Source organism: Benincasa hispida, chromosome 6, assembly GCF_027475165.1.
Source record: "Benincasa hispida cultivar pf3 chromosome 6, pf3_genome.v1.1, whole genome shotgun sequence".
Taxonomy (NCBI): domain Eukaryota; kingdom Viridiplantae; phylum Streptophyta; class Magnoliopsida; order Cucurbitales; family Cucurbitaceae; genus Benincasa; species Benincasa hispida.
Window position 1 is genome coordinate 12957140 of NC_143483.1, and position 24583 is coordinate 12981722.

At 34.1% G+C, this 24583-nt stretch overlaps 1 protein-coding gene and 1 long non-coding RNA gene across 3 annotated transcripts; both read left to right on the top strand.

Annotated features, from left to right (window-relative positions):
* The first annotated feature begins 4059 nt into the window (after positions 1-4059).
* LOC150035423 (uncharacterized) lies at positions 4060-8207 on the top strand. The gene is made up of 4 exons (XM_090315056.1): positions 4060-4391; positions 4828-5223; positions 7036-7444; positions 7860-8207. Exons 1-4 carry the CDS (start codon positions 4145-4147, stop codon positions 8062-8064), a joined length of 1257 nt encoding a protein of 418 aa, XP_090171182.1. The 5' UTR covers positions 4060-4144; the 3' UTR covers positions 8065-8207.
* Positions 8208-8822: 615 nt separating this feature from the next.
* LOC120079584 (uncharacterized) lies at positions 8823-13126 on the top strand. Of its 2 annotated transcripts, none has more exons than XR_016530360.1 (5): positions 8823-9881; positions 10439-10546; positions 10758-10926; positions 12219-12302; positions 13072-13126. It is a non-coding gene; the product is annotated as an uncharacterized LOC120079584 (long non-coding RNA). The 2 variants fall into 2 exon arrangements; XR_005482274.2 differs by having other exon boundaries at positions 8826-9881; positions 10702-10926.
* The last annotated feature ends 11457 nt before the right edge of the window (positions 13127-24583 follow it).

Consider the following 24583-nt stretch of genomic DNA (forward strand, 5'->3'; position numbering starts at 1 on the left):
TAAATTGAGTAAATTTGATAAGATTCGAAATTAGGGTCTAGAATTTGAAATGTTCAAATTCAATTAGAGTTTCTATTAATTGTATTCGATACAGTTGAAACGTCTAATTTTATCGTAATTAAACAAAATTGAAGAGTTCGAAAAATTTAAATATTGATTTAAATATTAGATGAGGTGTAATATTATATTTAATATTAGATGGTAAATTTATTTAATTAAATAAGTTTAATTAGTTATCCAATTTTAAATTCAAAATTAGAATTTGGATTAATTTAAAATTGAATTTACTGAAATTCAAAATTACAAAATTAAAATTAAAATTGATTTTTTGAAAAATCATATTTTAATTAAATTAAATTAATCAAAATGGATAAAATTAAATTATTTTTAAAATTTGAAAGTGGGAAAATCCAATCTTGGATTTCCCCTCTCAAATTTCTACCTCATTTGAAATTGAAGTGACATCAAGCATGTTGAGTTAATTGCATGAAATTCATGTATATATTGAAGTTTTGAACTTCAATTCATTAGTTCATGCAAACTGATCAGCTCCAAAAATTTTGTGGAAACTCTTCCCTTCAAACCTTCTTCAATCTTATCAATAATCTAGCTCAATTCAGTGTTTCCACCACACAATCCTTGCAAGAGAATAGTAGAGAAGATCTTTGTGGTGGTCTACTTGAAGATTGAAGCATCATTTCATGAAACTCAGCTGGATTTAAAGAGGGTTCATCAAAGGTATCGTGTTCTTCAAACCCTTTTGTGAAATAGTTTTTCAAAAGCATGTTTTAAACTCAAATTAAGTATAATTAGAGTGCTTATTGATTCTGATTCTTTCTGCTGCATGTTAGTTTACTCTATCACTATTGACACGTGGGAGAGACTGAAACAAGAGTTGCGTTCTCAGTTCTTTCCCGAGAATTTTGAGATTTTGGCAAGATGTAAACTACAAGAAATGAAATATAATGACACTATCAGTATGTGAAACAATTTTTCAGATTGATATTGGATATAAGAGATATGTCCGAAAAAGACAAAGGGATTGTTGGGGGTACTGAGATGATATAGTATGTGGGGAGTTCTGATGTTTGGAGAGTTCTGGTGACTGAGGAGTACTGATCGAGTATGATTGGGTATGTTTAAGCATTGAGATGATATACGATACATAGAAGAAAAATGACGGTGAGATACACAACACGTTCCAAAAATGGGCCCACAAACAATTAAAATCGGTAAGATAGGATAATAGGCCTCCAAACACTAAGATGATATAGGATGTGGGATATACCATCTCATGTTGAGTCCCAAACAGCCCCAAAGTTTTCTATTTTGACGAAGGTATTAAACCGTGGGCAAAAACAAAATTGTATAAACAGAAAGTATAGGATATCTCAGCTGCGTACACAATGACTGAACGATTATTCGACTTAGTTGACGAATCTTAAAAGATGAGACAACACTTGAGATCCCCCGATAGAGAGAGAAAGAGCAATGGTTCGAGCCCATCGAGAAATAGTGGGGGAGACAGGGATACCAATGGGGATGACAAACCACTTCAACAGAATACTGGAAATACATGGCGAGGCAGAATCAGTAGAATTTTTATCGGCCTCTATCCTGTTATATATGCAAGGGGCAGCATAAGGCAAGTGAATGTTCGAAATGGCAACCTTAAATTCTTTTCAAGCCTCGTTAGCCTCGGACTCAAAAGGCAAAGCTATTCAAGTGGAGGACGAGAATATACAAGCAGAGGAAGATGAAAACTTATGAGCTTGGGGTCTAAGATTTTTACATGTCCTCCAGAAGAATATGGAAGAAACAAATGATGCCCAAAAAGGTGGACTGATGTATGTAGATGCCTGGGTTAACCATAGATCGGCAAAAAGTACTATGTTCGACTCGAGAACCACGCATAATTTTATGTCTAAAATAAAAGTCAGACGGTTGAATCTTCGTTGGAAAGGAGGCGCATGTAAAATGAAAGTAGTGAACTCTACGGCCTTGCCTATTACAGGAATGATAAAAAGAACAATCGTAAAGTTGAGGGATTGAGTGGCCCCATCGATTTCATGATCCTTAAAAGGATGACTTTGACGTGGTGTTGAGGATGAAATTCTTGCTAAAAAACAATGTTATACCTAAAGGAAATCGAATATGAGGATTTCCATGAATAGCGGAATGATCGTTTCAAATTCCATTTGTATTTGAACATACACAATTAAAATTGAAAAAAAAAAAAAAAAGTAGAATCAAAATTAGAATCACTAAAATTAAAATTGAAAAACAAAATTGAAAAAAATAAACCAGAAGTAGAATCACTAAACTAAACTTGCATTTATATTTACAAAATTGAAAAGTGAACAAAAAAAAAAAAAAAAAAAACTTATAAGACCACTAAATTGCTTAACTTTCGAGAGCAATAGTCTGCTACTTCGTCATTCTCCTCCCTCTTTGTGAGAATCATTTGTGGTATTTTCTCAATCTTTAATATGCTTATATGCAAGGATCACATTAATCTGCTTATATGCCGGGATCACATTAATTTGCTTTAAAAAGAGTTAAAAAATTGCATTAAATCTCTCTGATTTTTTTAGTCACTAAAAAAAATAATAAAAGTCAAATTCGTAAGATCAAATATAAATATTTAATTTTGGAACAAAACTTCTAACAAAGAAAATTAGAGAACGGAAGAAAAGAAGAAAATAAAAAATAGAGGAATTATCTAATCGAAAATGAGAGGTTTAATTTAGTCATAAGAGTGAATGAGAGATTTTTTTTCTTTTTTTGAATTTTAGCTTTCATATTAGTTTAGATATAGATAATATATAAATTTGAGCTACTTAATGTAAATCAAATATAATCGAATTTTTTGGTACTTAATGTAAATCACATTTAGATTAATCGTCCATTTGATGTATCTCATACATCACATTGATTATATCATATATAATTGAATTTTCTCTTGTCAATTTGAACATTTCAAATCAACCCCATGATTCTCAACTTGAAGCTACCAAGGGACCTTGAAACTCCAACGATATGTGAATAACTGACTAAGCTCTTTAGTAACTGAATCTGCCATCCGTTAACTGATGGGCACTCCACTAAAGACCGATACTCCTCACTACAGATATATTTTGTATCCATATCAACCAATCAACATTACGATAACCCTTCATAGATAACTTGTAAGTACAGCTGAGGCAATTTACCGTTATGCCCCTATATCTAATTCCTTAAGTACCACTGATTCCTCTAATGAACATAAGTCATAGTCCTACTATAACTAAGTCTTTTCTATTCTTTTAATCTTTATGCCAATGACTTATGTCATGATTCATCTTAGATCTGTTTTTTTTCGTTAAATCTTATTTTGTTCTTTTTCTTTTATCTAAAACTAGTATGGTTGGATCATATTCAAGTCCTATCAAAATTAACTAAAAAATGACTATTTTTTTTTTTTAAAATTAGCATGTAGCCAATGTCGGTGTCCATGCTTCCTAGTATTTGATTGCTATTTGTTTTTGGATTTTTGCTATGGACTCTTTTTCTACTTAACATTTAATTACACAATTTATTAAATCTTTTAGTTATGTCTATATTGGAGAGTTTCATATTTGTTTAATTTCCAGGGCCATTTATGGGATTATGTTTGATTTTTTTTTTTTTCCCGAACATCTATAGGTTGGGGGATTTGAAAGAATCCGAAAGTTCAGCTCAAATATTAAAAAGTAATATTTTTTTTTCTTAGTATAAGAATTTCAAATGGGAGATTGACTTTCAACTTCAATATAGAAAATATATCTCATGAGCTAGGCTGTTTTGAAATGAAGTAATGCCTTAATACTTTATACCATGCCTAAGTTAATGTTAGTAATGTTTTTAAATATAAAATATTTCAACTATACTTTTAAGACTTTTTTTTAAAAAATTATTCTAAAATTTTAATTATTATTATTTTTTTAAAATTTATATTTCGAGACAAAAGAGCTTAAAAATAAAATTTTGAATTTCAGAAAAGAAGAAAAATAAGATTATAATAATTATGTTAAATTTGGAACAAGCGTAGGTAATTTGTAAATGGCGGCCAACTGGAGCAGGAGTTGCAAAAGCCTCACTCTCTAAAACCCTAGAGGAGACAACCATGAAATGGATTCTATTGAGAAACCTCTCTCTCAGAGCACGCAATCATCTTCTTCATTCTCCTGCTTACACCTCCAATGTCCGTCCTCCATTCTTCCTTTCAGCCCCGGCGACGTCTCGATTCAGGCTCTTCTCCTCCGATAAAGATTCGCCGCCAAATGAAGATTCCCAAATTGTTCCCGAAGCGAATTTGGTGCCCACTCAGAAGAAAGAAGTATCTTTGGACGTTCAAGATGTAAGTAATGAAGGTATTTTCCCCAATGAGAACGTTCTATTTGATGTTTGATTTCTGCAATTAAACTAAGGAAAGTGAAATTGTATTTGTAAAGTCGGAAGGTTTGCTTGCTTGAGGGAAATGAATTTGTTAGATAGGTTCTAATGTTAAAGTCTTAGAGCAAGTTGATTTTGTTTAACTGGCGTCTGCATCTAAATTAGTTATTTTATTCAAGAGCTTGCAGATCGTTATACTGGACAAACAGTTATGACTTTTGGTTGTCTTTATGATATAATGCTTCCAATTTGAGATTCGGTGACATTTGAGTTTTTTTAATTTCTTTGTTTTGTAATTGATGTCTGAGCTTGTTATATTTGCTCAAGTAATTTTTTCAATGTGACTTTATCACAAGTCATGGGAGTTCAAAGTTATAACAATTTCCATTTGATTCATTAAATTTCTGCCCCCAGAATTGAAAATGCGGATAGATAAGTACTTCAAAGGTGATGAAGAAGCACTTCCATCAATTCTTGAAGCTATTCTTCAGAGGAAATTGGTTGGAAAACATGAGGATACGGATGATGAACTTGTTGAAGAACTACGAATGAAACCATTGGATGATGTTAAGGATGGAGAGTTTGAATCTGATTTTGAAGAATTGTATGAGACAGATGAAGAGATTGACGATCTTTACAATGCTAGGGATATAGTTATGAAAAGAATGGTAAAAGATGAATACTTCAACATGGACGACAAAAAATGGGACGAGCTTGTTCAGGATGGCATGAATCATGGGATCCTGAAGGACACCAAGGAGTGTGAAGCGATTTTGGAGGATATGCTCAGTTGGGACAAGCTCCTTCCAGGTTTGCCTGTTTCCCGTACACACTTGTTTTGGTTAGTTGCAACATTCAGTCATCTTTCTTGTGTTATTATTGGCCTTCTTGGATTAGTTTCTGATGTACATCCCTTTCCCTACGTTCAAACATCTCTTCCAGACTATACTTTTGAAGTGAAAGGTTATAAAATTTTAGTCTATGGCATTGTTTACTCTATTTATTTGTTTCTGGTGGTTCATATCGACTGATTGTAACTGCATTTTGCATCATATTTAATTAGCTATGATGGTTGTACGTCAATATCACATAGATTCTAAATTATTGTTTTCCAAACTGGCTCTGAAATGGGTTAATCATATTAGATTCGTTGATCTCATGCTTCACCATTTGTTGATTTCATCTTATGGCTGTCATGTGTGCCAGATGCAATGCAATGCTTATATGCATGTTTTTTAACGTTCTTTTGCTACTACACTTTCTTCTTCTCTTGAGAAAAGTAATAGTAATACTTGTGTAGTGTCTTCTTTCCCCTCAGCAGAAATTGCAAGCCTTATGTCATCCTTTTGTAAAATCATAAGCACCTCTGAAAGGAAAATAATTAGTGGTAAGCCCGATTTTCAGTGGAAACTCGTAAAACCCCTCCAATTTAAATTGTTGGTTCCACTTATCTGAAAATGTTCAACCTTTTTCTTGGAATCTGTACCCCCATTTGTGGCCATTAGCATAGAGTACTATTATGCAGATGCAAACTGGTTTGAGCCAAACTGGTTTTTTCAGTTGAAATTGATTTTCTTTCGATTTGTGCTTCTGCCTGGTTGTAAAGAACTTAATTTCCACCATTCAGTGGGTATGATAAAGAAAATGATGTAGGATAAGAAACAAAGGAACTTAAAAAGAGAACAACGTAAGGGTGGGGGAAAGAGAACCGCCTACATGAGAGCCTTCCAATCATGGAAAATCAAATGGAGGCTATAATTACCAAAGAATTTCTTGTGAACACCACCGATAAGTGGTATACTGTACATAATTCCATAAAAGACCTTGGTAGCAGTAGCATTTCAAAAAATCCTTCCATTTCTCTCCCTAAAAGAGCCACAGAAATGCTTGGTTCATTTGCATGAGCCTTGGCTCTTCTTCTCAGCCTAAGTCCAGCCAAACACTCCAATGGCTGTGGATGAGTAGGTGATCTAGGGTTTCCTCATTCCCTTAAACAGAAATTGCAAACGAGGGAGAGAGCCCAATTAGAAAATTTTCTTTGGAGGCTATCTTCATCCTGCCATATTAAAACTCCTATAGCAAAGAGTTTAGTAACAAAACTTAACTTTTTTTTGGATCTTAAACTTCCAAATCAAATGCCCCCAAAAGAGCATTCAATCTACCATTAGGATTTGAGAAATGGAGGAATCCAGATTTTCAAGAGAGAGAATCTTTGGTGTCTATTGTTTTCTAGTGATGTATTTTATCGTTAAGCCATGTAAGTAGTATATAGCGTTTTCTTATTAAAAATGATCTAGTCTCTCATGTATTGCTTGATTTCCTATTATAGCTGTACTAACTAGTTGTACTGTGTTTATTTATTTATTTTTATATAATTTAATTTTTTTTTCTTATCCAATTATTTAACTTTTTGTTCAAACCTACGGAATTCCAAATCTTGTGGGAAACAAGATATGTTGTTTTAAGGTGATTGTAGTAGTTGCTTAATCCATTCAGTTTAACATGTGCAATCATCTACCATTGTTATTTTGTGTTGTATGCATGGTAATCATTATCGTCTTGAATAAATTCTCTTCCAATGAAACTTTATCCCATTTCTTGGTAATTAACTGTTCATTTTAGATGATATGAAGGAAAAAGTAGAGGCAAAATTCAATGAGCTCGGGGATTTGTGTGAAAAGGGGGAGCTTGAACCAGAGGAAGCTTACAATCTGTTTAAAGAATTCGAGGATCAGATGGTCATGGAATATGGAAAGATGATGGAGGCAGAAGGCCCCCCAAAGTTCGATGAAACTAATGTGCCAAATAAGGACTTGGATGACCCGCCAGGTGAAGGGCCAATTCTCAGGTGGCAAACAAGGGTTGTGTTTGCACCAGGTGGGGATGCATGGCATCCCAAAAACAGGAAAGTAAAATTATCTGTTACTGTGAAGGAGCTTGGTTTATCAAAGTATCAGTTTCGTCGACTGAAGGAGTTGGTTGGCAAGCGCTATCATCCTGGGAAAGATGAGCTAACGATTACTAGTGAGAGGTAAGGTCAACAACTGTATGTTGTTATGTTTAGTTCTGCTGATACTTTCTCCTTGGACTACTTTTTGGGGTTTGACACATCTTAGTAGGACAAAAATGTCTCTGACATTTCTAATAGAGATGCCAATTTCTGATGACACAAGATAAATAGGACAGATTTTCACATTTCATTCTCTGTTTCTTCGTTCTTTGACTACTAGAAGAAAACATTATCATTATAGTTCCTCTTTCTTAATTATCTGCATGTGAGGGTGTAAACCAAGTTGACTTTTTAATCATTTCCCTCCTTCGAGGAATCTTGACCACAATCCACCCTTAGATCTTGCTATACTTTGTAGCCTATGCTACGATTTGTCAAGTTTACATTTCATTAAGCTAAATTTACATTGGATTCTAACCTCAATTGTATTTCTCAGGTTTGAACATAGAGAGGAAAATAGGAAGGATTGTCTTAGGACTCTTCTTTCTCTTATTGAGGAAGCCGGAAAAGCCAACAAACTAGTAGAGGATGCTCGAACTTTGTATGTGAAGGAGAGGTTGCGGGCGAATCCCCAGTTTATGGAGAGACTGAGTGCCAAGAAGAAATTGGGTTCGCAAGTATCAAGCCCTCTACCTGCTTGATTGTTTGATTTGTGATGCTGTTGAAAAGAAAAATATAGTTTTGGTACAACATTTCTGGATGATATCTTAGAGTTGATTTGGTTGTTATGGGTATATTATAATTATTGGGAGGAAAGAGATCAGTTTACTTGTTTTTGTGATAAGATTGCTGGTTTTTGGTTCATTGTGATTTTGAAGCTATGGGATGGGTTGGTTTTTGCGAATGGTGATGTTAAGATTGCTGATTTTTGGCTTGCAAAAGTGAGAAGAATGCTCAACTCTTTCCAATGAAATAAAGTTTATCCTCTTAATGAAATTGCATTACCAAACTTCAGAATATTTCCGATTTCCGACATCCTGTATAAATGGTTAAGAGTTTAAACGTTTAGTTGGACTTCATATCTGTAAACATCCTTATTTCTTTACCCTTTGACTTGAGAAACTATTATTGACTTGTAGCTTTTAGCATCATTAAAGAAGATATCTAACCTTCTGCTGATCCAGACTCTGTTTTTAAAGAGTTACGAAGGGGATTGATCTGATTTGGAACAAATATAGTTCAAAGACGCAGTGTATGGAGACAATTAGAATCTCAAGCTCAATTCTAAGGTTTAAGATAAAAATAGAAAATGACGGAAGAAAAAACAGATAACAAAAACACAAATTTTACAAAAAGAAACGCTATATCTTCTTTTTGTGTAAGTTCAATTTTGTTGGGTTCCCATCTTCCACTCTTTCATTGCTTTTTGAAGTTTATGTCCTTGTGATCTCAACTTGTAAGGGTATGTGTCAAGTCATTTGGATGTACTTGATCATAATCACTTGCTGTACATTTTGTTTAAAAGAAGTTGATAAATAGACGGAGTTTGAGTCATTTAAAGTGGATTAATTTAAGATGTTTAGATTTTAGTAGGAAGAATGGAGAAATTCCCTTCTTCCCCTCAGGCCCTTGCTATCCCATGTAACAAACCATGAGCTGTGGTGACGACCACAGACCTGGGCAACCTGTCGTTGCGCATCACCCATGTTTCAGGCTCGTTTTCAATGTCAGCACATTGTTTTTTGGGCTTGATGACGACAGCATTAACAAGCAGCTCCCTCGTCTTCAAGCAGGAAGTTCTGCCCATCCTGTTGATTAATTTAGAAATTGTTTGGAATAAATTGCTTCTGCTAAATATTGTAACTTGGTGTAGTTTCTGATATTATGTTCTACATTATTGTTATTATAGGTGTTTTTGAAAATACGGGTTTCAATTTCCGTTTTTGTTTCTAGTTCTTACAGAAAAAAAGAATTTGGTAACAAAGAACGAGTCTTTGTACATTTGATGCTTTGGGGGCTCTGCCCATCCTTGTTAATACCTCGAATTGCAAAATTCACAGTAATTATTATGGTTTGAGTATTGGTTCATGTCCTTATTTAAATTGTTTAAACTGGTTTTTTCTTTTAAATAATCTATTTCAGTGTGTCCTTCTGTGTAATCAGGGCCATTAACTCTCCTATGTTTTTTCTTTTAAATTGTTTTTTTCCCTCTTAAGCTGTTTAATTATCTTAATTTTCCTATGTGCGTCTAATTAAATGTCTGATACAAAAGTATAGATAGAGGTCATATGATTGTTGTACTTGGTCATTGAATTTGTTTGAGCTGAAACAGAGCACTAATTGACTATTTTCACCATTTTGGCTTCACTCGACTCGCAACCAACCATGGAAGAAACCATTTTGGTTGCTGATGGTTTAATGATGGTGCCACCATCGCCTATCATTCCACCTGAAATTGCATCTCATGTGCTTGAAGGTGTCAATTTATGTGATGGGATATTGAGGAATCTCTTTTTATGTAAGTTTGGCTTCTTGCTTATATTTGTGGATATCTTTTGTAAGTTGATATTATATTGCTAGATTAGTTTAAGCTTGCTTTCTGATTTTGCTTTGGAGGCACTTGCAAATAAATGATATTGAGTCTCTGTCAAAGATTTTTTTTTTTTTTTTTTTGATAAGAAACAATTTAATTGATTAAATGAAATATCCGAAGATATCTAAAGGTATATGAGGACCCCAATCATAGGGTGTACAAAAAATAAACCCATTCATAGAGAGTGCAAAAGGTGTTTCCAATTTGCAACGAGGAAAGAAAAATTATTATGTGTATATAATATGTAAATCTTTGCACAAAAAAAAAAGCATTATGAATGATGGTATCGATAATGTACTTTGTTGTCTTGGCTTGTCCGGGAAGATTCTCATCCCATATCTTCCACAAATCAGAGACGCTCTTTGACAGCTTTGAAATGAGCCTTTTTGTCAAGATGAAATAGTTGTATATCAAAAGTGTGTTGAAAAGTGGGTAAGACGATCGTTTGCATATTTTTTTAATCTCACTTGCTCTGGTTTAAGGTTCATAGCAATGGAAATTCGAGGTGCTATAAAATAGGGTCATCAATGCCTCTAGACAGCAAGGGAAAGGGCTACGCAACTTGAATCAGAAGTTACAACATTGGAGAGGTATGCTAGCACTCTTCAGTAATAGGGTTATTATCTCTAATCATATTATTATCAATCATGAATGTTGTGGTAGAAGCTTTTTTTCTCCCCATGTTAATTTTTTACATTAGTTTTATCTATCAATACAAATTAAATTCCCTCTGCGTTTCTTAAAGCTAACAAGGTTGATAAGTGTAAAACGAGAAATCTTTCAAGGATACCTCTTCTGTAGATCTTTTTGGTGGCCTTGGTAAACTCGACCAAGAAACACTGGATTCTCTTTCGGGTAGGCCCTGAAAGGAGAAGGAAGGCTGGAATGCCAACAAGCCTCTATTATCGAATTCACCCGACCCGATAGTACCCCATTTTTGGAACATCCAGTGCCAAATTCAACTGAATGGGTAAGTCAGTTGCTATTTTGTTGATCAACGTGTTGATATGAATTGGATATGATGGTTAGAAATGAACCCTCTTACTTTTGAAGATTAATCCATGAGTGGGACAAGAAATTGTGGATCTTGTGATATTCTTGGTTTCTGATTTTTTTTCTTGGCAAAAGAAACAATTCATTGATGAATGAAATTAGGGGAGAACCCCAAATACCTAAAGGTGATTACAAAAATTGTGTCAATTAGGATAAACTAAAAGGGGAGAAAGGGTGCTTTGTTTTACACTATGAAAAAGTCATAGACAAAACGAAACCATTCAACAATCAAAAGAGAAAGAGTTGCGAAAAAGCCTTCGCCCCATAAACTCCAAAAGAAACACGCATTAGAGCCAACCAAATTGTCTTTTTTGTTCCACCAAAAGGGTGACCCGCCAACAATGATGCCAAGATGTCATAGATGAAATTTTCTCAAGTAAAAAACCAACTAAAAGTCTGCAAGACAAAATTCTAGAAGGTGGTAGAAAAAGGAAAATGCAAGAAGAGCTCCAAATGGAATTGATCAGAAAGGAATCCATTGCTGATCGCCATGTTTTCCGTAGGAGAACAATACTAGAGTTGTGTTGAAAAACCAAGGTACGTTTCCTCCCAGAATTAAGGCCCCTTACGTTCCAAGTTAGGAACTTCATTGGTGATTCGATGCACCTCTCGAATAACTAAGGTGGCTGATTTGTCATAGTGGATCGATGTGTATAACTCCAGTTCTCTCTGAAGCTTTGGTCTTTTCCAGCAGTAGTTTGTGATTTTTAGGTTTTAGAGGGAGGAGGTTGGGCTAGAATTTCCATAACATAAAGGCCATGTTTAGACCATAAAAAAGCTAAATCCCCAGGGTTGAAAGGAAAGGAAGATGAGGCTATGAGCTGCCGCTGTGTAAAAGAATGGGAGAATGATTGTGGTGAGTTAATAGCCTGTGAGGCAGCAATCTGGTTAGCATCAGTTGGCGAAGGGATGATATGGCTAGGACTTAAGCCAGTTGGCTTATGGAATTAGTGTCTCGTTCTGATGCAAACACAATGTTTTTGCATTTACTCATCTTTATTGATGCAGACTTGGATTATTTTTCAACCGTCTGCGGTAACTTTTGTGAAGAGAATATCCTATATATTCTTTAATGTTCGTGTTAATTCATAGAATATTTCGTATAGATTTCTGTTTCTGGTCTGGCAGTGTTCACGTTTTACTTCTAGGACTCAATTGCAACAGTACTCTGTCCTTAACTTCACTTTGTATATCTATTTTGATCTGCAGACGCTTCATTCTTTCTAGTGATGTTGAAGGCATTGAAGGATTCCGTCAAAGATGGAGTTTGCACGGTCGGCTCACTAATACCAAGTAATCTTGAGCTTCTTTTCAGCTTATGCTTTAGTTTATTGACGCCTCTTTTCCTGAAGAGTTCTATTAGTTAGTTTAGGTTGATATAAGTGTTACAATGAGTTAATTGTACGGTTGACCTATTTTTGGGCCTAAAATGGAATTTGCCCTACTTTTTAAACCTACATTTTGCTTACACCATCATTAGCGAAAAATTACCCGAACGACCTTGTTAAGCGTGCATGCTGGAGAAGCGAGAGCTAAGAGCAAAGAGCGAAAATGAGAACGAGAACGAGAACGAGAATGAATAGCAAGAGAAAATACAGAGTGAGGATAGGAGGAGTGTGAATGAACAACAAGAGAAAATACAGAAAGTGAGAAGCAGGAGTGAGAACGGGAAAAATGAGAGAAAATAGAGAACTTCTGAGGAGTTAGAGGAGCAAGAACAAGAGTAACGCTCTAACTGGCATGCACAATGATCTGTTTCGGTAATTTCATTGTGACGTAAGCTAAAGGTCCAAAAAACTTTAGTTTTAAAAAGTGAAGAACATTCCATTTTTTATCCAAATTTTGGGCCATTCGTTCGAAAAGCCTAGTTACAATCAGGATGTTTCTCAAAATACACAAGATTTTTTATTTTTAAGGATGATTTCTGTTTCATCACTCGATATTTTGATGTAACTCTTAGCAAAAACATCAGTCCTCACGCTTTTAACAACTAATTAATCTGATTTCAGGAACTCGGTAATTATCGACTTTTAACTGATGTTTTGCATCGATTTTGATGCAGGAAAAGGTTTGAATCTTTAAAGCAAGGAATGGAGAGCAGGAGTGATGTCCCTTAATTTTTTCAAGGAGATGATGACAGTATCTTGTTCTAATTTATCTTATGGTAATCTCAGTAGAAGTAAATCAGAAGAAAACTAAGAATGCCAGATGGTGAGGAAACAAAATTGGCAAAGAATGCCTTTCCATTGTATGTCTTGGCCCAAGGAGGTGAGGCATTTTGATGATTTACTATGCTGGCGATTAGGGAGAGAGAGAAACAGAGAGGTGATGAATCTCACACGTTCTTGATTATATTTGTCATTTCAAACTCTTAATAGTCGACGAAGTGGTGTAGTAGTTCCATCTCTTTCTATGGTTCATGTAGATGAATTCTCCCAATATTTAATACGGATGTTGAAACTAATTTCAACTATTTTAAAAAATGAAAAGGAGGAAACTATGCTCGAATTTACCAATTTTCTGTAATTTCTTAGGGGCTCTGTCGATTTTTGAAGGATTGATTGTTACAGAATCAAATCAGTAGTAGCTAAGGTTGCAAAATGGGCTTTGCTTCACCAACAATCTAAGATTTGAATGGAAGATCTTCAAGTAACATACGAGATCGAGAAATATGAAGATCTTCAACAATCTAAGATTTTTGAAGATCTTCAAGTAAAGCATCTTTTAATATGAAGATTTTTGAATGGATGATATCTTTTCAAGGCCCAAATGAAAAAGGGTCCAAGGTTAAAAAATAAATGAAAAATGACCTTTTGCTCATGTCAGACAATGTGAGAGTACACATTTGATTTCAAAATACATGTACAACGGTCTTCCTCTCGCTTTAGTTTCTTGCTCTAATTCCACATCAGACATAGCTACAATTTTTTCATCGATTTTCTCCTTTATTCGGATTCTTCCTCTCGCTCTAGCTTCTCTCTCTAGCTTCTTGCTCATTCCTCTAGTTCCTCATCATATACAACTACAATTTTTTTTTCCTCTTTGTTCGGATTCTTCTCTCGATCTAGTTTCTTGCTATAGTTTCTCGCTCCCTCCTTACCTAAGGAGGGCGAAAAAAAACACAAAGGAAGCAGAAAATGAAGAAAAAAGCAGGAAAAAAGAAGAAGAAGAATGAAGAAAAAAGGAGAAAGAAGAGAAACCTAGAAAAGAAGAAAGTAAAGAAGAAAAACGTAGGAAAAAAGGAAAAAAAAAGAAGAAGAGAAACGTTGAAAAAAGGAGGAGGAGGAGAAAGAAGAAGAAGAAAGGACGAAGAATAACGGAGAAAAAAGGAAGAAAAATACAGAAAAATACAGAAAAAAATGCACAAAAATGGAACTGAAGAAGAAGGAAGGAGGAAGAATACCATTTAGGGTTAAAGTGATCATTTCACACGAGGCTGACATAAGTATAGGATCAAATTTCATTGGTTTTTAAAGCCAGGTCAAATTTCATTTGGGCCCAAATAAAAGGGCCGTCTGTGCAATTTTTCCCAATTATGTTGTTTTCTCTTGGTTTGGGTGTTTTCGTTTTATGTCGAAATAAAAAAAAAAAAACTATATTTTAAAAAATTAGTTAATAGTTTAATTATTTTTAGTATTTAAATTTATTCGGTTTATTATTAAGTTATCTCAGTAAACCCTCAAAGTAGGTGGGCTATAGAAACTATAATTTAAAGTTTCTAAATTTAAAAAGGTTTGAAAAAATAAATTATGATAACCAAGCCATACTTTTTTGGTTCAATAACATATACTCAATAAAATAAAAAACATATATACAATTAAAAGAGAGTGATTTTTTGGTTCACAAAATCTAAAAATATATATTTTGAACCAATTACTAGGTATAATATATATGTTATTGTTGTATGTGAATTTGGATCTCACAAGATAGGTCTAAAATCAAAAAAAGATAAATAGAAGATAAATACTAGATAAACTAGATTTATCTAATCATATCTAATATTAACTTATTAGGATTAGGAAAGATACATCTCATCCTTAGCATAAGAGGAGAAGGTAAACACTATCTCATTCTCCCTATAAGTAGATCATTAACTCAATATGAGACATCTCGAACTTGATCTGGGATCTAGATTTTAAACTAAAACTTCTGATTTTTTCTCTATTTTTCAATTTTCTTACTAACTTAGCCATTAGAGCCATTTTTCTTTGTTTTGTGGGTATTCTTTTCCCTTGTCACGTGGTCCGTGGAGGTCAGATGCATTTTTTCTTGACAAAAATTTGATACCAACAATTATAAAGTAATATTTGGGATAATTACAATGGATAGCACTTTTAGGGGTAATAATTAAGTGTACAACAATATTTTTAAAGAATTGCAAATATAGCACTCTGTGTAAAATCTCCCTGATTGTTAGGTTCTATGTCCTAAAACTCGTAGTTTGTAAAGTTATTCATATTCTATTATCAATAAAGTTGTTATTTAAAATTTCTTCAATAAAGTTGTTATTGAATTTGTAAATTATACTTGTAAAGACTAAATCCAATAAACTAATATCCATGACTATTATATGAATACTTGAACTTTATATAGAGACATAAAGATGGATCAAGTTCAAGTAAATAGCCAAAACGGTCTATAGTATACGAATAAGGTTGGGTGCCTTATTCTGGTAACACTATTGGATGCGATCCACTCTGTATTTGTTAAAATCTGTAGTAAGGTGCTACAAACGAAGTGATCCTGATTAGTTCATGTATTGACATGAGGAGTGGGGGCGCCCTATGCAATGGGTTTGCATAAGATCGAACCAAGAAGTAAGTCACTCTTACTTTATAACGCTGTTTACTGTTTAAGATTGACTATTTTGCTTAGATTACCTAGGTAACTCGATCTTAATCTTGAGCTAACTATAACCTTCTTTATTCGGGATTATCCTTAGTTTTGCATAGGTGAGAGTTGGCTCAACAACGCCGACTCAATAAGTCTCCCATTTTAGGGGTAAGAATGGGTAGATAGTTGGGGACATAGGATGCAAGATGGAATTCACACCTACCTGATTTAGGGATAGGAGAAAGGTTGTTCTCTTAAGTGTTGAATCCAAGTCTTGAACAAGGGGCCCCACCCTCTCATTGGTTCGAGAGGGATCTGGTTTAGTGATTGAATGACAAACCAATTGTTCATTAGAGGATCAGTGGAACTTAAGAAGCAAGACGTAATTTCGGGGGTAAAACAATATATTGACCCAGCTGTTATTACGAACAACCTTTGAAGGGTCGACTTACTGATTATGGTTAAATCAAGTGGACACAAATATATCTACAGTGAGGAGAGTGCAACTATCGAGCTATAGTGGTGCGACTCGATAGTTAACAAATATTGATTAATTGGGTCTAAAGAGTTTTAGCCAATTAATCCCAAATCGTTGGAGCTTATGATCTGTAGGTTCATAAGGTTCCTTTACTATCTCGTACAACATGAACACTTTGAATTAGTAAATTGAGTGAATTTGAAATGATCACTATTTGAAATGTTTAAATTGAACTTCAATTTGAAATGTTCAAGTTGAATTTAGGGTTTGGATGTGAATAGTTCAAATTCAAATTAGAGTTTCTCTAATTATATTCGATATAATTAATTAACGTTTAATTTATCAAAATTCAACGAAATTGGAGAGTTTATAATATTTAAATACATGAATAGGATTCATGTTTAGAATTAGATGTGTGATTAATTTAATATTTGATATTACATTAATTAATTAATTAATTAAAATAAAATTAATTTTCAATTTTGATTCAATTTGAGAAATTGGATTTAGAAATTTTGTATTTAATTAATTTTGAATTAACTAAATTAAATTTTAGTTAATTTTTGAAATTTTTAAATTTGGAAATTAGAAATTGGAATTTAATTTCTTAGTGAGAATTTCCCATAATTTGTCAAGTAGGAGGTGTTTCTCCTAAATTAAACCATCTATCCCACTTAATCTTGAACATGGAGGTGGCTTCAGCTAAGATTCTGAGTGCCTGCATGAATGAAAGATTTAAAACTCCTTAATTATTCAGATTAAAAGAAATTTGGTTGCTAAAAATCAGTTTTTTCTGCAACTGTGTTCTTCATCACAGAAAACCCACCTAATTTCCTTCACAAATTCAGCTCAATTATGAGTTCCACCACTCAAATTCAAGGCTGAGAATAGTAGAGAAGATCTCTTGGTGGTTCACTGCTGATTTGAAGCTGGAATTATGTGAAGAGCAGCTTGGAATTGGAGGAATTCTTCAAAGGTATGTTGTATTTGAAACCCTCTTTTGAAAAATTATTGCATGCTTTTAGAACTCAAATTAAATATAATTAGAGTGCTTATTGATTCTGTTTGCTTCCATTGCATGTTTACTTATCCTATCAATTATTATCAGAGCATGATTTAAGCACTCAATTAACGTTAATTTGAATTTGGTAGGTGAATTTCTACGATTGTATGTTTGGGGACTGATATGGTGTTTTAATCAGCTTTTACATTAGATTTCTCTTTGATTACTAAATTAAATTTGTAATTGGCTCTTGATGATGAGCTTATATGTGTGCTCTAGAGTCTGTAATTCATTTGGAGTCAATAGAGTCGAAATTAGATTGTAATTTGAAGTTTGAAGTAAGCAAGGTCGAGCAACAAAACTGGTGAGGAGCTTTCTGCCTAGGCAGCATTGCAACGTTGCCTTTTTCAACGCTACTCTTATGCAGCTCGAGATGTTGCAATGTTGGGATGAGCATTGGAATGCTGCTCATCCTAGCCTAGCAACACATGCGTTTGAGCCGGTTCACGTGGGAGAGGGCTGGTTCGACCATTTTTCATCCAATCCGGTCCGATTCAGCCATCCTTGAACCAGTCAACAACCTTTGAAGCTTTGAGGGTCCGGTTTGGGCGGTTTGGGTCGATTCAGATCAGTTCATGCGGTCCATATCAAATTTGAAGTTGTTTTGAACCTATTTTGTAATGTTTTAGTTATTATTGCTTACTTAGGTTGCTAAATTGAACCATATTGGTGTTGTTTAAATAATTATGCATGTGATGTATGCTATATTTAAACTAAAACATGTTTGTGCATATAGCATGCCATTTAGATTTAAAATCCCACCATAGGAAGCATATTACATGTATTATACATATGTTATAAATTGTTATAATATATAGTATGCATGTTTTGGGTTTCTTTTATTTAATGTAAGTGTTATATTAAATGTTGAATGCCTTTGATGTATGTTATGGATGTAAAGCATATCTATTTTATAAGTTGTTATAAAATTGAATTAGATATTAAAATCTATAACAAAGATAAGTTGCATGCTCACGTAGGTTAAACACTTGTTTTAATAGTTAAAATAGGTCATTATTTTATAAATCATGGTTATAAACTCAACTGATATATAATCCTATCTAATGTTGGAGGTTTTAAATTGACGGTCTACAAAACACCTCCTACCTGGGGATTATGGCCGAATAATTGAGCGTTGTTAACCGATTTTATAAGCGTACATGAGTGGTGTGAGGTAATAAAACGATTTATCATCTAAACGTTGTAGGTTAAAATCCATTTATAAATGTTATACTTGGATAAACCACATAGACTTAGGGTTGTTTTAATTAGCCGAAATAAACATAAGTATAAATACCCAAACAATTAGTAAAACACTTCAGTAGGAATTTAATGACATATAAGATATGTTGTTAGAATGCTTCAGTGGGAATTTAATAACGTATATGATATGTTATTAAGAACGCTTCAGTAGGAAGATTAATAACATATACGATATGTTGTTTTTAGCTCTCGCGTCCTTAAGAGTTCACATCGAGGTTCATGCAACACTTTGTGTCACCCTGAGAGTGACCTCCATTCAGAAAGTATTTGCATGAATCAAGATTTAGGTGAATAGGAGAAGTTGTTCATAGTAAAATAAAATGAAATATTTTGATTTTAATTCTCACGTCCCTAGAAAATTCACACCAGGTTCATACGACACTTCGTGTCACCCTGGGAGTGACCTCCATTTGGAAAGTGTTTGCATGAGTCAATATCAAGGTGAATAAGGGGAAGTTGTTCAACGAAAAATTAAATATATGATATATTGATTTCAACTCTCACGTCCCTAGAAAGTTCACATCGTGAGATTCATATGACGCTTTGTGTCACTCTGAGAGTAACCTCCATTCAGAAAGTGTTTGCATGGGTCAAGATCAAAGTGAATGGGGGAAGTAGTTCATAGTAAGTGGGTGAAGGATATGTGTTAACGTGTCCTGTTTCGTTAGTTTGGACCGTGAGATTTCTATGTTGCGCCTGCTGGTTAGCTTTAGGTGGCCCTTGCTAGTCGTTTAACGACGGCTATCCACTCGAAGGGTTGTAACATAGGATTCGGAACAACTCAAACTCCAGAAATAGATAGGATTTCTTAGGCCCATTCCCAACCTTGACTCTCCAATTTGGTAGCATCATTAGGCCCGACCTCTAAAGTCTGAAAATGGAGGGTTACACTTACAGAGTTACTAAGTGTTAGTAATTTTTGACCGAAAACGATAACTAAACGACTATAGGAATAAGAGTTATTCTGGAGATAGTGTTTAGTCAAGAATGTCTTGCTTTAGTGAAAGAGTATTTGACTGCCCCTCAGTAGCACTTATTCTGACTTACTATAGTATCATTGCAAATAAATAATGATTATTGGTACATTATTACTTTTTGCTAAAACTTAATTTTAGATTTAGTTGCAATTTACTAATAAGAATTTGTTTAAAATTTCAACATGTCAAATTCTTCTAAAATACTCGCTTCCACATTAGTAAATGGTAAAATCAATTCAACATGCAAATTACTAGCAAATGATGATTCAAAACAAGTTTTAACAAAGGATTGTCCTTTAACTCCCAACTCATCTAAAGCTTTGAACTATATAGATGAGAATGCAAAAATCGAACGACAAAATAAATACGATTTACTTGTCATCGAAACATGCTTAGTGGAAAATGATAAAAAGACTTGGGTAATAAATTTAGCTGCCGCCAATCATATCTGTATTTTCTCTTAGGAAACAAGTTCCTGGAGATAACTTACAAAAGGCAAAGCAACCTTTAAGGTAGGGACCGGAGAGGTTGTTTCAGCTAAAGTAGTGGGAGATATGAAGTTATTTATAGGAGACAGGTGCATTTTACTTGAAAATATTTTTTACATTCCTTCTATGAAAAGGAATTTAATATCTATTTCATGTTTGTTGGAACGAAATTACAAAGTTTCTTTTGAAAATAATGAAGTGTTGATTACTTCGAAAGATATCAATATTTGTTCTGCAAAATTAGAAAATAACTTTTACATGTTAAAACTGATGAGGTAAAAGTCATTTTGAACATAGAGATGTTTAAAACAGTTGAGACTCAAAATAAAAAGAGGAAAGTTTCTCCAAATGCCTATCTTTGGCACTTGAGACTTGGTCACATAAATCTCAATAAGATTGAGAGATTGGTGAATAACGATCATCTAAATCAGTTAGAACACAATTCATTACCGCCCTGTGAATCTTGTCTTGAGGGTAAAATGACTAAAAGATCTTTTTAGAAAATGTCTGAGAGCAAAAGAACTCTTAGAGCTAGTACATTCAGACCTTTGTGGTTCAATGGATGTTAAAACTAGAGGAGGGTATGAATATTTCATCAGCTTCATTAATGACTATTCAAGGTATGGGCATATTTACCTAATACATCATAAGTCTGAAACAATTGAAAAGTTCAAGGAATATAAGTCTGAGGTTGAGAACCAAATAGGTAAAAAGCTTAAAACACTTCGATTAGATCGAGGTGGTGAGTATATGGACTTAAAATTCTAGGACTATTTAATAAAACACAGAATCTAATCGTAACTCATAACACCTGGCACACCTCAACAAAATAGTGTGGCAGAAAGGAGAAACAGAACCTTGTTAGACATGGTTTGTTCTATGATGAGTTATGCTCAGTTACCAAGTTTTTTTTAGGGACACGCCGTTAAGACTGCAATGTATATATTGAACATGGTTCCCTCGAAAAATGTTTCTAAAACACCTTACAAGCTATGGAGAGGACGTAAAGGTAGTTTACATCACTTCAGAATTTGGGAATGTACAACACAGTGTTGGTGCAAAATCCTAAGAAGTTGGAACACCATTCAAAAGTATGCCTATTTATAGGCTACGCTAAAAAGACGAAAGGTGGTTATTTTTATGATCCTCAGGAAGATAAAGTATTTGTATCGAAAAATGCAACTTTCCTAGAGGAAGACCATATAAAAAATCCTCAACCTTGCAGTAGGCTAGTAATTGATGAAATGACTAGAGAAACGAAAAATGCATCAACAAGAGTTGTTAATCGAGCAAGTCCATCAACAAGAGTTGTTGATGAAACTGGTACTTCACATCCTTCTTAAGAGTTGAGAGTGCCTCGATGTAGTGGGAGGGTTATGCAACAGCCTGACTGGTACATGGGTTTAACTGAAACTCAAGTCATCATACAAGATGATGGCTTAGAGGATCCATTAATTTTCAAACAAGCAATGGAAGATATGGATAAAAATCAGTGGATTAAAGCCATGAACCTTGAAATGGAGTCAATGTACTTCAATTCAGTCTGGGACCTTGTAGATCAACCAGAAGGGGTAAAACCCCTTGGTTGCAAGTGGAGCTACAAGAGAAAACGAGACCAAGCTAGTAAGGTACAGACCTACAAAACTAGGCTTGTGACAAAAGGGTTTACCTAGAGAGAGGGGGTGGACTATGAAGAAACCTTCTCTCTGGTTGCCATGATAAAGTCTATTAGAATACTCTTGTCCGTAGTTGCATTTTATGATTGTGAAATTTGGCAAATGGATGTCAAGATAGCCTTACTAAATGGCTATCTTGAAGAGAATATCTATATGTCTCAACCAGAAGAGTTTATAAAACAAGGTCAAGAGCAAAAAATTTGCAAGCTTAACCGATTCATTTATGGATTGAAACAAGCATCTCGGTCTTGGAATATGAGACTTGACACTGTGATCAAATCTTATGGCTTTGAACAAAATGTTGACGAACCTTGTGTTTACAAGAAAATCGTTAACAAAACTGCCGCGATTCTAGTGCTGTATGTTGATGATATTCTACTAATAGGAAATGAAGTAGAATTTTTGGCTGACGTCAAGAGATGTCTTGCTACGCAATTTCAAATGAAAGATTTGGGTGAAGTGCAATATGTTCTTGGGATTCAAATAGTTTAGAACTGCAAAAACAGAACTATAGTATTATCTAAGGCATCTTATATAGACAAGATGTTGTCTAGATATAAAATGAAAAATTCCAAGAAAGAAATATTGTCTTCCACACATGGAATTCATCTGTCTAAGGAACAAAATCCTAAGACACCTCAAGAGGTTGAGGTTATGAAAGGAATTCCATATGCATCAACAGTAGGGAGCTTAAGGTATGCCATGTTGTGCACTCGTCCCGACATATGCTATGCAATCGGAATGGTCAGCAGATTTTAGTCCAATCTAAGATATGATCTTTGGACTGCCGTTAATAATATCCTCAAGTATCTTCGGAGAATGAGGAATTATATGCTTGTGTATGGTGCTAAGGATTTGATCCTTACTGGATACTCTGATTCAGACTTCTAGACCAATATTGATTTAAGAAAATCAACTTCGGGGTTAGTATTCACTCTAAATGGAGGAGCAGTAGTGTGAAGAAGTATCAAGCAAAGTTGTATTGCTGACTCCACAATGGAAGCTGAGTATGTAGCTGTAAGTGAAGCAGCAAAAGAAGCAGTATGTCTTAGAAAGTTTCTGCTGATTTGGAAGTGGTTCTAAATATGAACTTGTCGGTCACCCTATATTGTGATAATAATGGAGTGGTTGCAAACTCAAAGGAACCTAGATGCCATAAATGTGGAAAGCACATCAAGTGAAAGTACCATCTCATTAGGGAGATTGTATACAGATGATACGTGGTCGTCATGCAGATAACCTCACAAGACAACTTAGTTGATCCATTTAGGAAGGCCCTCTTGGCTAAAGTGTTCGAGGGTCACCTAGTAGGACTAGGATTACAAGATACTTAGAACTAGGGCAAGTGGGAGAAATAATGGGTATCTGATTTCCTAGTTTATTGTATTTATTCTTTTGTATTTATTCTCTCATTAAACTCAACATTATATATTTTGTATATATTTATCCATTGGAGTTTTAGTCAAAGTGGGAGTTTTTTGGGTTATATGTTCTAAAACTCGCAGTTTATAAAGCTAAACATATTCTATTATCAATAAAGATGTTATTCAACATTTCTTCAATAAAGTTGTTATTGAATTTGGAAATTTCACTTGTAATGACTAAATCCAATAAACTAAGATCCATGACTATTATATGAATACTTGAAATTTATGTGGAGACATAAAGATGGATCAAGTTTGAATAGCCAAAACGGTTTATAGTATATGAATAAGGTTGGGTGCCTTATTCTGGTAACACTATTGGATGTGGCCCACTCTATAGTTGTTACAATTTGTTGTAAGGTGCTACAAATAAAGTGATCTTGATTCGTTCATATATTGACATGAGAAGTGAGGGCGCCCTATGCAATGATTTTGCATGAGATCGAACCAAGAAATAAATCACTCTTACTTTATAACGCTGTTTACTCTTTAAGACTGATTATTTCACATAGATGACCTAGGTAACTCGATCTTAATCCTGAGCTAATTATGACCTTATTTATTCGGGATTATCCTAAGATTTGCATAGGTGAGGGTTGGCTCAATAGCGTCAACTCAATAAGCCTCCCATTTCAGGGGAAAGAACGGGTAGATAGTTGGGGACATAGGGTACAAGATAGAATTTACGCCTACCCAATCTAGGGATAGAAGAAAAGTTGTTCTCTTAAGTGCTGAATCCAGGTCTTGAACAAGGGGCATCACCCTCTCATTGGCTCAAGAGGGATTAGTTTAGTGATTGAATCACAAACCAATTATTCATTAAAGGATCAGTGAAACTTAAGAAGCAATATGTAATTTCAGGGGTAAAATAACATATTGACCCAACCGTTATTATGAACAACCTTTAAAGGGTCGATTTACTGATTATGGTTAAATCAAGTGGACACAAATATATCTACAGTGAAGAGAGTGCAACTATCGAGCTATAGTGGTGTGACTCGTTTTAACAAATATTGATTAATTGGGTCTAAAGAGATTTAGCCAATTAATCCCAAATCGTTGGAGCTCATGATCTATAGGTCTATAAGGTTCCTCTACTAGCTCGTACAACATGAACACCTTGAAGTAGTAAATTGAGTGAATTTGGAATGATAACAATTTGCAATGTCTAAATTGAACTTCAATTTGAAATATTCAATTTGAATTTAGGGTTTGGATTTGAATAGTTCAAATTCAAATTAGGGTTTGTATAATTATATTTAATATAATTAATTAACGTTTAATTAATGAAAATTAAACGAAATTGGAGAGTTTATAGTATTTAAATACATGAATAAGATTCATGTTTAAAATTAGGCGTGTGATTAATTTA

Bases quoted from the DNA above. Each gene is read 5' to 3' on its own strand.
- LOC150035423 (XM_090315056.1), top strand. From the start codon at position 4,145: ATGAAATGGATTCTATTGAGAAACCTCTCTCTCAGAGCACGCAATCAT. The intron at 4,392-4,827 runs GTATTTTCCCCA...TTCTGCCCCCAG, and splicing joins TCAAGATGTAAGTAATGAAG to AATTGAAAATGCGGATAGAT. The intron at 5,224-7,035 runs GTTTGCCTGTTT...TGTTCATTTTAG, and splicing joins TTGGGACAAGCTCCTTCCAG to ATGATATGAAGGAAAAAGTA.